The sequence below is a fragment of the Lemur catta genome, chromosome 2 (genome assembly GCF_020740605.2).
Source record: "Lemur catta isolate mLemCat1 chromosome 2, mLemCat1.pri, whole genome shotgun sequence".
NCBI lineage: Eukaryota > Metazoa > Chordata > Mammalia > Primates > Lemuridae > Lemur > Lemur catta.
The window spans coordinates 15,862,043-15,874,100 of NC_059129.1; the positions used below are offsets into that span (position 1 = coordinate 15,862,043).

Genomic DNA, 12,058 nt, shown 5'->3' on the forward strand with positions numbered 1-12,058 from the left:
AGAAATGGCTTTGAGGTAAAAAGAAATCCAGAAGAATATGCTGTCAAGATGGCTGAGAAAAGATAATCTCTTAAGAAGGAGGGAGCAGTCAGCTGTAAATCAAGATGACAACAGAAATATTACCATTGAGTTTGGCAGCTTCCAGGTCATTTGTGACCTTTATAAGAGCAGTTTCTGGGGGAGGGGTGGGGTGTCAAGTTAAAGCAAGCTGGGAAAAGAAGGTGAGCAAGCGGAAGCAGCTTGTGTACAACACTTTTACACTTTTCCAAGAAGCTTTGCCAGGAAGGAGAAAGGAATAAAGCATCAAGAGAAATTTTTTTTCTTTTTTTTTCCCAGACAGAGTCTCACTCAGAGTTGCCTGGGCTAGAGTGCAGTGGCCTCATCATAGCTCACTGTAGCCTCAAACTCCTGGGCTCAAGCAATCCTCTTGCCTTAGCCTCCCAAGTAGCTGGGCCTATAGATGCACACCACCACACTGGCTAATTTTTTCTACTTTTAGTAGAGATGGGGTCTTACTCTTGCTCAGGCTGGTCTTGAACTCCTGAGCTCAAGTGATCCTCCTGCTTCAGCCGCTCAGAGTGTGAGAATTACAGATGTGAGCCACTAGCCCCGGCCTTTTTTTTTTTTTTTTTTAAATGAAAGTTAAAAAACAGTTTGTTTGGGTGGGAAATATTCAGTAGAAAGAGGTAGGTCCCCAGTAGGGAATCAGTCCTGCTGGTCTTTTTTTTTTTAAGACAGGGTCTCACTCTGTCACCCAGAGTGCAGTGGTGTCACAGTGGCTCACTGCAACCTCAAACTCCTGAGCTCAAGCAATCCTCCTGCTTCAATCTCCTGAGTAGCTGGGACTACAGGAGTGTGCCACCATGCCCAGTTAACTTTTAAAGTTTTGTAGAGATGGGGGTCTCACTATGCTGATCAGGCTGGTCTTGAACTCCTGGCCTCAAGCAATCCTTCTACCTTGGGCTTCCAAAGTGCTAGGATTACAAGTGTGAGCCACCATGCCAACCATTACCATTCTTCTTCAACCTACGTAACAAGTATAAGTAAGAGATAATTAGAAAGTGATTAGCATGGCCTCATATGGTACACTCTATATTGTGGCCCAGGAGGGGTCATATGGGACATGTCAAACCACTGTGGACAGACCTTCAAGAAATCATATCATCTTAGCTTCTCAGGAGCTGGGAATTAGTTTCTGGGTTTCTCAACCCTGGTGCCATTGGCATTTTGGTTCAGCTATTTGTATTGTGGGGGGCTGTTCTACGCATTGCTGGACATTTAGCCAAATCCCTGGTCCCTACCAGGTAGCAGTAGCACCCAGTGTGACAACCAAAAACCAGACATTGCTAAATGTTCACAGGGGTGGGGGGAGCGGCAAAATGGCCCCAATTGAGAACCACTGAGTTATTCAAACCTCAGAAAGTCTAATAAAAAAATCAGCTAAACTTAACAGCTGTGCAAATGTCAATAAATATTACTGTTTTCATTGCCTTATGCTGTTGTGGAAAACTATTCATACAGCTGGTATGAAAGCATATTGTGTCATACATATATGTTTATCTTGTTAAGTCCTAACAAAACCTTATAATATAATTTTTAACATTTAAAGTAGAAAGGATCATGAAAGAAAAACAAATATGTGTATGAGTGAATGGATGTCAGGGATGATAGCAGGAAAAGGAAAGTCACTAGGATTTATTCAGTGCCCCCTATGTTTTACATTTTGTAAATCTAAGTTTTTTCCAAAAAATTGGTTTTTTTATATGCTCACTGTTAAAAAAAAAAGAAAACAAAACAAAACAGGTACACTAAAAGACGGAAGCAAAAAACTTTTAATGGCATCAATTAACATCTTGGTGCATATGCTTTCTTCCTTTCTGTGCATTCATTCATCAGCTTATCCTCTCTCGGAGAGGATAGGAACTGAACAGTCCAGAGAAGTTTTGTTGTTAATGGGAGATATTCGAGCTTGTGAGGTTTCTGACAACGTAAAAGGGAATAGATTTTAAGCACAGAGGAGGAATTATCTTTGGAAGAAAAAGCGTTGCGTGGTGAGAGGATGAAAAGAACACACACACACACACGGGAATATATGTATCTTATTGTATCTACATGTATGTATAATGTATCTACCTGTAGGTATGCATATACCTTATTGCATCTACATGTATATATATTTTTTACTTTACACGTATCTGTGTCTACATATATATATATGCATCTCAGTGTGTCTACGTGTTTCTTACTGTGTGAGCTACTTTGGAACCTGCTTTTTCATTTATTCTATTGCAACCATTTCCCTCGTGCGGGTGGGTATTCCTCCTCCACATCATTTTTACGGTATCCTAATACATGCCAGTCGGTCCGTTTTTAAAGCCACCCCATGATGTTGGACAGTTTGGCGGTTTACAATTCTTCACATCATCAATGCTACGACTTAACATCTTAATGGTGAAATATTTGTAGATACCCAGGATTATTTCCTGAGTAGAAATTCGTGAAAGCGGAATTGCTGAGTCAAAGGGTCTGCAAAATTTGGTGGCGAAAAATCGCTTTTAAACCTCACAGCCCGCCTCAGGTATGCATTGTTTACCTGAGAAGGAAAGAGAGAAGCAGAGAGGTTACTTGGCCCAAGGTTAAAAACAATTAGAAGCGGCCGAATTTAAAAGCCGCGCGGGCTCATTAGGCTGTGGCTGGGGTAGAGTTTGAGGTTTAGGTGATTTTTGGTTTTTTTTGGCGTTTTCTCGGTGGGGGCGGGTACGAACCGCGGGGAAGGAAACTTGTGTCGCAGCAAAGGAGGAGGAGGAGGAGGAGGAGGGGAGGGACTCTAGTCAGGCCAGAGCCAGCCACGACGAGAAAGACTGGGCTCGGGGCTCGGCGGGCCCCCCAGCCGCTCTGCGGGGCGCCTCGGAGGCTGTGACCTCCAGGGAGCTCCGGCCTGGGACAGCGCGCGGGGCCGGGCGGTTGCCAAGGACCTGCCCTGCCTATGGGTCCAGTTGCTAGGGCCTCCATCTTGGGGCCGGTGGCCGCGGCGCCCCCGGAAGGGGTTGCCGAGTGGGGCATTCACTTCCGGTCTGGGGCCTGCGGCGGCGGCGGCGGTAGCGGCGGCGGCGGCGGCGGCAGCGGGTCGGTGTAGAAAATGGCGCTGGTGCAGCGGCTCGGGCCTGTCCCCGCGGCGCTGCGGAGGGCTTGAGGCTCTCGAGCCTCATTCGCCGCGCCCCACTTGCTCGTGCACTTTACACACATGAGGTGAGCGGAGCAGGGTCCTCCCTCCGGGCGGGAGGAGCCTCGGGCGCTGCCGCAGGGCCGGTAACCGCGGCGGTGGCGCCGGGCGTCCCCGAGACCTCGGGCCTCGGCGAGAGCGCGCGGGCTGCACCGCTGCGGAGGCCGGGCGGGCGGCCCGGAGGAGCTGCGCCGCGCCCCTGGGGCCGGGCGGGGTCTGCGTCTCGCCCGCGCCGCCTGACCGCAGTCTGGGCTGCAGCCCCGCAGCTTTGTGAGTCCCCCTCCCCCCGGCTGCCCTCCCCTCCCCCACCCGGCCCGGCGCGAGCCTCTGCCGCAGCAGCTCCGTTTTCACGCGCATCTCGTTTTTTTGTTTTTTGTTTTTGTTTTCTGTTTCAGAGAATTGGAAGCTAAAGCTACCAAAGACCTAGAAAGAAATCTTAGCAGGTAAGATGGGCGAGCTTTTCGTCTCCCGCCCCATTAAAATCCTGTGTTTCCACTCCGGTTCGCCCTTTCTGGGTTTAGAAGTTCCCCCGTGTCATTTTCTTTCGCACGCAGAGAACAGACGTTTGGGGGAAGCGACCTGAGGGAATACTGGATGGAGCGATTGCGGGGAGATGCGTAATTACGCGTGTGTTTCTTTCTTAAAATAAAGCGAAAAGCAATTCTTGTAAACTTAGTTAAAGCATTCTCACCCTCTTAGAATTTAATTAGGGGACTTGTGCATTAATTACTATTGTAAATGGTTGCAGGCATTGTGTGACTCATGATTGAGGCGGCCCTTGTGGCGGGCTGTCAAACTGTTTTGGCTTCCCCGTTATTACTTTGTATCTCAAATTGTTGCCTTTATAAAAAGATACTATGTGTTCGCATTTTTTTTTAACACATTGTAGTCAGGCGGATTCTGTTGCATTGGAAACAGTTTTGCCCTTGAACTTTACGAAGTATAGGCTGCGTTTTGTTTTCGTTTGAAACTACATTTGTGTCTATGTTCGATGTGTGCTCTTTTTATCAGCTGGTAAAATAATTAAAAATCTGTTCCCCCTAAGTGATTACCGTTCCTATTGGGCCTAAGTGCTTTTGCACTGGCAACTTAAAGCGTCACTGCGAAGAGAGGTGGGGTTTTTTTTGTTGTTTTTTGCTTTTTTTTTTTTTTTTTTACAAGATGCCTTTATGGAAATGTTTAGCGTCATTGAGCTGTAATTGCTAAAGCTTCAGGGAATTCCACTGTATTTAATTCCTTTCACATTCATTTTCTGTCCTACAATCTTTTCCTTTCTTATTCACCTTTTTCTTTTGCATCATATTGGGACACTTGGAAACTTAACCAGTTAACCAAATTAGGGGACAGTTTTCCCCACCTCCCCCCTTGGACAGGAAAAAATTTCTCCTATTTCAGGTCTTAATGCAGTTTGCTCTCGATGATTATAAATTTTAGGTTTATTTTGGGGTTATTAACACTCATAATTCAAATTATCTGAATATTTTTCACCATATAGAATCATTCCAAATTGCTGGCCTTTTGAGTTTTATAGATATTAATCTGTTCAGGTGGTGGTTAAGGAATGTGTTCAGTTGGTAAAGGTGGGCATGATTGGTTTACGTAGTAAGAGATTTTCTGTTATAATTATGGAATCATTTAAAGGAAATTAAGGTTGACATCACTGTCTAAATAACTGTTCATTGTACAGTTAAATAAGTTTTGTGGTCAAAAGCTATTAAAGAAATGTTAAGATATGGAACCATTAAAGAAAACAGGTTGAGTTATTAAGGTGTGATTTCAGCAGCAGAACGGAGGTTGGGGTTTAGGTCTATTTCTCCTTCCATTTTTGTTTTGTCAGGTAACGGTATCTGAAAGTGTTCTAGGATTTAATTAAAAATTGTACCACAAGTATAATTTTCATGCTGTTTACAGTTGGGTAGAACTTGAGTTTTTGAATTGGCTATGTATCAGAGTTTGAATTCCAGCTCTGCCACTTACAATATGACCTTGACTTTTGGCAAGTCACTTAGCCTCTCTGTGTCTAATCTATAAAATGAGAGGCCAGTCAGTTGCTAAGGTCTTTAGGCCCCTTGGGTTACATAAAAAGGAGTGACGTGCTGCCCACATCCACAGAGGGCATGTACAATGTAGAAGGGAGACTATAGTAAGTACATAAATAACTGTAATACAATGTAGGTGATGTAGGGGTCAAAAGAAGATAACATCCTGTTCAAGTGCTTGAGGATCTTCAGTTGGTCAGAAAGTATGAAAAGGAAAAACAAATATCAAGGAGATGGTAGGGCAGTGTGTACTAAGGATCCTGTGAGAGGGGAACGTTTCTTACAGGTTTTAAAAGTATTTGAGGAAGGAGAAATGTGATTAGGTAGACAGAGGCTTCCTTTCAACTCCATCTCTAGCTCTATGCTTCCTTTTTCCCCAAACAAGAATATATCTGTCTTTAGTGCTCTCTGCAGGAAGTCAAGGCATTGTATTCATTGAGTAAACGTTTGTTGAGCATTTTATATTTCAAATGTGGGACCCACTAGGGAGGATAGAATAAGTAACCAAGTATATTGATTGCTTTCTGCTTGGCACCCTTCTCCAAAGACTTTACACGGATTCATCTGATCCTTGAGAAACCCTGTGAGGTAGGTACTATTATCAGAAAAATTTGAGGTATAAAGAGGTTAAGTAACTTGCAGGAGGCCACACCACTGGTAATTGGAAATGCTGTCAGACATTGAACTATGTTGTCTCTTATTAGAGGCATGGTTCTTCACCTTGAAAAATTTGGAAATTTCTTTTGAGAGGCAGAACCCAAAGATGCATGCAGTACATCTAGAACAGAGTTTCTCAACCTGGGCACTGTTGACATTTTGGACCAGATAATTTATTATTATGAGGGCTGTCCTTTGCATTCAGTAGGATGTTTAGCATCTTCAGTAGTGTTTTTGCCCAGTTGTGACAATCAAAAATGTTTCCAGATACTGTCAAATTCCCCCAGGATGGGGCAAAATTGACCCTGGTTGTGAAGCACTGTTCTAAATCTTCATTTGGAATTTTAATCTGAAAGCCTCAAACCTTTAAGTGTTGAATTAATTTAAACATCTTTCAATACCATGGAAGCCCAAACTCCATTATGTGGACCCCCAGTTTGGAAGTTCTGGTCTCTGAACGTCAAAAACATGTTGCCATTCTCCTTTTCCTCTGCTAAGCTGCAAATCCTCCTCAAGACAGTGTGCCTGGTAGCCAGTGCCAGTTAAAATTGGCACAAGGGATAAATTTAGTTTACTATTATAGCTAAACTGTCTTTTAAAATTCAATATTGGCCATTAAAATTGTCATATTATGTCAGTATTATGGGTGTTTAAAAGAGGGAGCTGTAATGTCTAGGTGACGGTGATCACCATTGGAACTGAACTTTAAAGAATGCAATCAATTTTGAAAGGCAGAGAGAAGGGTATTGTAAGAAAAACAGCAGAACTAAAGGGTCAAAATCCTTAGATCACAAGGGATTTTGATATAATAGTCATAGGATTATCATCATATAAGGCATTTGTTGTAAACTGGTTGGGGCCAGATGTGGAGGTTCTTGAAGGTCAGGTTGAGGAGTTTGTGCATAAATCTTTAGGTATGGGGAACTATTACATGATCTAGGGTAGGGTACTGATGTGATAGAATAATCTTCTAGTCTGGGATTAGTGATGATCAGGTGTATTTATGGGAGACAACTAGTGGTCTAGGCAAGAGATAAAGAAGACCTGAATTAAAGTGGTGGTAGAAGAGAGATGATAGTATGAGATACCAAGGAAGCAGAACCTAGGATTTGGCAGCTGATTAGTTGGGAGAGGAGTCAAAATATATAGGGATCTCCATCTTGGGTGAACGGGAATTTGACCCAGCCTCTGAACAGAAGTCAGAGCAGAAATAGGAGTTCGGGGGAAAAAACAGGATAAATTACATTTTCAATTGTTTAAAAAAAAAAATCCTTTAGTATAACTCAATTGGTTTCATTTTAAAAAGTATTTTGGAGGCCAAAGTCACAGAATCATTGAATATTTTAGAGCTAGACTATGACCTTAGATAGAGATCAGCCAGTATTCTGGCTCTTTCATTTTTCAAATGAGAAAGCTGTGGTGGAGATAGAGCAGTAATTTAACTCAAGGTTATATTCTTTAGCAAGTGACCGAGCTGAGATTTAAACAGGCCTTTTGACTCTAACTCCAGTGTTCTTCCCACTATGCAGTATTTTAGTTTATATTGCACAATAGATAAAATATAACTTTGGTTTCTCCTTTCTTTCTGAAAGAGTAAGAGTAGTTTTCTGAATACATTTTATGCCCATTTTAGTGATGAGTTTAGCTATGTTAGCTATGACATAAGCTATATTGTCTGAAGTAGAAGTTAAACATGCTTTATGTTATACAGTTCCCCCCACCCCCCAAATCACCTGTTGAATGTCATCATACAACAAGAATTGTTAAAGGTACCATACGATATAATGTTGCATCCAAACTGGACATTTATGTATGAGACACTTTTGCTTGGGACAGTTGCTACATCAGAAGAGACTAGAGCAGGAGTAAACCAGGGCTTTAGGTTCCCTCGCTAAGGTGGGTCCTATTCTTGCAGTTCATCAACCTTTATCTGGGGGAAAAAAATCATCTTCTGATTTTGATAAGTTTTTCTGTTGCTTTGCTGTGATACAGTTTGCAGGCCAGAATCATATTGGTGGGCTTCTTTCTAGCTTATTTTGGCAACTGTGGTAAATCAATTGATAGAATAAATGAATCACAAACTGTAAGTTTAATTTAAAAATGCATAACAACCCTCTGGAAAATTTGAATATAAACATAAAAAGAATACCATTCTGTAACCTCTTTTGATTTTTGGCATTTGAGATATGTCTGAAAGTATAAATTGGAAAGACTTAAAGTCTTTTATAGTTCTGTTTTATGACAACCTCAAAAGTATTGCCCATGATTGGAAAGACTAAAATGGTATGCATTATATGTATTCTTTTCAGGCTAACTTTATGACAAGTCTGTCACTCCAAACAGAAAAAAGTCCCTGTCCCATTTTAAATTTTTAAAAAATCATTCTAACCTTATGCAAAGTATTAAAAATGGTGCAGTGAATACCTGTATATCTTTAGCTAGGTATACTGATTATTAATATTTTGCCATATTGTTTTATCATAGTACTTCACCCCAAAATATGGCAATATATATCTTGCAAGAATAAGAGCATTCTACATAACAACAATCAAATGATCCTACATGGGAAATTAATAATACTCTTCAGTCTATCTTCAAATTTTCCCAATTGTCTTGATAATTTTTTTAAAGATATGTTTGTTCTTTTACTCAATTTCTTTATTCAGGGTTGCATTTAGTTGTCTCCGAAGTTTCTTTGCATCAGGAGCATTTTCCTATCCTTTTCTGCCCCTTTTGTGAAAATGATACTTTGGAATACTCCAGATTGGTTGTCTTTGCAGACTTTAGTTTGTATTTGTCTGTTTTGTGTGATTGATTCAGGTTAAACCTTTTTGGTGGGAATATGCCATAGGTGATGGTATGTTCTCAGTGCATCACATCAGGCTCCCTCCCCCAGCATCTTGAAGTAAATTAACTAAAAGGTTAATTAGATAATATTTTTACCTTTACACTGATTTGGTGTTCCTTTTATTTTAGGAAATGCCAAACAATCTAAACTGAGATACAATTTTAAATATTTGTGGCTACAATAATTACAGGTTTTTGTATTTAAATTGATCAGTCTTAATGATTGCTACTTTTATGAAGGGTTATTCTGAAGGTAGCTCCCTTATTGTTGAACGTGAATGTTGCTTGTTTTCAGCTTTGACCAGTGATGAACTGATAACCTTGGTAACAAAATGAAACACTGGCTGGGCTTGTAATTGGTATTCTTAAAAGAATGCCACATTTGAAGTTAGAGTGGCACTGAGCCACCAGAGCAAAGGTTCTCGTCCTGGGTTCCATAGAGGGACCGCTGGTGGTATGAAGTAGCTTGAAAAATTGAATGTGTGCTTAAAAAAAAAAAAGCAGATGTAGTCCTTAATTTATGACATTTCACAGAGTAATTACTCCTCAAAGATTAAGAGACATTGCATTACAGGGAGATTGTCAGAGGAGCTGAATAGTATCAATAAAAGGAAGGAAGATTTTTGGATTCAAAAGAGAGAAAGTAATATTTCACTAGGCGTAGTTTCTCTCAATCTTAAAAAGTCCATGAAAATAAATATAGTTTAAATTTCCTATTTAAGATGTCTTATTTTAAAAATAATTTGCATACTCTGTGTTTGAGTTGGCTATAAAGCAGAAATCTTAGCATTTCTACTCTTCAACTAGGGAAAAGCATTTTGAATGTTCAGCAGTAGTATATTATGTGACGATGACTCAGCTGACTTCCCATTTCAGATGGAATGTTCAAAACAGATTGAACCTGGTTGAGGAATTTTATACTTTGAACCTTACGAGATATTTTCTGCAAACAGTGGCTGATTCGATTTTGTATAATAAATAAGATTAAACTAACTCACTTGTTTTGCTGTTCTTATTAGTGGTTTTCAGTCAGTGAGCATTTGTTGAGCAGTTTGCTGCAATGACATTGAATATTTTTAGAGTTATGACATCTTTGTCGACCTCCGTCCATTCTATTCTTTTGAAGTATCCCCCTAAAACACGTGTGTACACAAACAGGATTTGGTGGTTTTCAGTATATTTATAGAGTTGTGTGGTTATCAACACTAATTCCAGAACATTTCACGCCCCCACTGACCCACCCACCCAAAAATGCTATACCTAACAGCAGTCACTCTGCATTTGTCCCTTTCCAGTCCCTGGCAACCACTAATCTACTGACTGTGGGATTGCCTATTCTGAATATTTCATATAAATGGAATCATACGATATTTTGTCTTGTTTGTCTCTTTTAGGATAATGTTATCAGAGTTCATCCATGTTGTAGCATATGTCAGTACTTTATTCCTTTTTTTTTTTTTAACATTTACCAATTTATTATAAAGGCTATTACAAAGGATACAGATGAAGAGATATGTAGGGTGAGGTACGGGGGAAGGGGTGTGGAGCTTCCATGCCCTCCCTGGGCATACCAGCTTCCGGGATCCTCCACATATTCAGCTATCTGGAAGCTCCAATTTATGCCTTTTTTATGGGTGAAAAATACTCCATTGTGTGGCTGTACTGCATTTTGTTTATGCATTTATCAGTGGATGGGCATTTGGGCTGTTTTCACTTCTGGGCTATTAGGAATAATGCTGCAATGAATGTTCCGGTGCAAGTGTTTGTGTGGACATATGCTTTCAATTCTGTTGGGTGTATACCTAGGAGTGGAATTTCTAAAAGTTATATGTTTTAACTTTTTGAGGAACTGCGAAACTGTTTCCAGAACAGCTGTAGAATTCTACGATCTCACCAGCAATGTATGAGGGTTTCTGTTTCTCCATATGCTTGCCATTGTCAACACTTGTTATTGTCTTTTTTTAATGTAGCCATCCAAGTGGATATAAAGTGATATCTCATTGTAATTTTGATTTGCATTTCATTCAAATTCAAAAGAACTTCATTCTTTTTATGCGACTGACTATCCAGTTGTTCCAGCACCATTTGTTGAAAAAATGTTCATCTTGGCACTGTTGGTGGAGATCAGTTGATCATAAAGTGAGGAATTACTTCTAGACTCTCAGTTCTATTTCATTGATACTATATGCCCATCATTATGCTAGTTTCACACTGGCTTGATTACTGTAACTTTGTAATAAGTTTGAAATCAGGAAATGTTGAGTCCTTGTTCCAAGATTGCATTGGCTATTCTGCTTGCACCTCTATATGAATTTTAGGATCAGCTTGTCAGTTTCAGCAAAAAAAGTAGCTGGGATTATGATACTAACAGTATTGAATCTGTAGATCAATTTGGATAGTATTGCCATTTTAACAATATTAGCCTTTCAGTTCATGAACGTGGAATCTCTTTCCATTTATTCAGGTCTTTAATGTTTTTCAAAGATGTCATGTAGTTTTCAGCATATGAATGTGCTGCTTTTGTGAAATTTATTCCTGAGTATTCTTTTTGATGCTATTGTAAATGGAATTGTCTTAACGTTTAGATTATTCATTGCTACTATATAGAAATCCAATAGATTTTTTTTTAATTGTGGTGAAATATAAAATTTACCATCTTAACCATTTTAAATCATGTTGTTTGGTAGCATTAAGTACATTCACATTATGGTGCAACATCACCACTGTCCATCTCTGCAATTCTTCATCTTGTGCCCATTAAACAGTAACTCCCCTCATCCTTGGCAACCACCACTGTACTTTCTGTCTCCATGAATTTGATTACTCTAGATACCTTTTTCATGAGATCATTGAATATTTTGGCTTTTTATGACTGCTTATTTCACCCAGCATAATATCCTCAAGGTTCATCCATGTTGTAGAATGTGTCAGCCAATTTATATGTTGATCCTATGTCCTGTAGCTATGCTGAACTTGTTATTAGTTCCAGTAGTCTTTATGTGTGTGGATTCATTAGGACTTTCTGTGTACAAGATTATGTCATCTATGAATAGAGATAGTTTAACATCTTCTTTTCCAGTCTTGGTGCCCTTTTTCTCTCTTGCTGTCACTCTCTTTCTTTGTTTTTGTCTGACTTTTCAACGGGAACCTCCAGCTTCATGTTGAATAGGAAGTGGCAAGATCAGACATCCTTTTCTTGTTCCGAATCTTAGAGGAAAAATACTCAGTCTTTACCATTAAATATGATCTGAGCTGTGGGCCTTTATGAGATTGAGGAAATTTCCTTCTATTC

The 12,058-nt window shown here is 40.1% G+C and overlaps 1 protein-coding gene across 4 annotated transcripts in view; it reads left to right on the plus strand.

The window, feature by feature from the left end:
- The first annotated feature begins 3,120 nt into the window (after nucleotides 1-3,120).
- Nucleotides 3,121-12,058, plus strand: part of TNRC6A (trinucleotide repeat containing adaptor 6A) — a 92,967-nt gene continuing 84,029 nt past the window's right edge. For all 4 annotated transcript variants that reach the window (XM_045542811.1, XM_045542813.1, XM_045542812.1 and 1 more), the window contains exons 1-2: nucleotides 3,121-3,249; nucleotides 3,619-3,666. In XM_045542811.1, coding sequence (XP_045398767.1) covers nucleotides 3,245-3,249; nucleotides 3,619-3,666 — 53 coding nt within the window. In that variant the 5' untranslated portion in view covers nucleotides 3,121-3,244. The remainder of the gene's footprint in view (nucleotides 3,250-3,618; nucleotides 3,667-12,058) is intronic.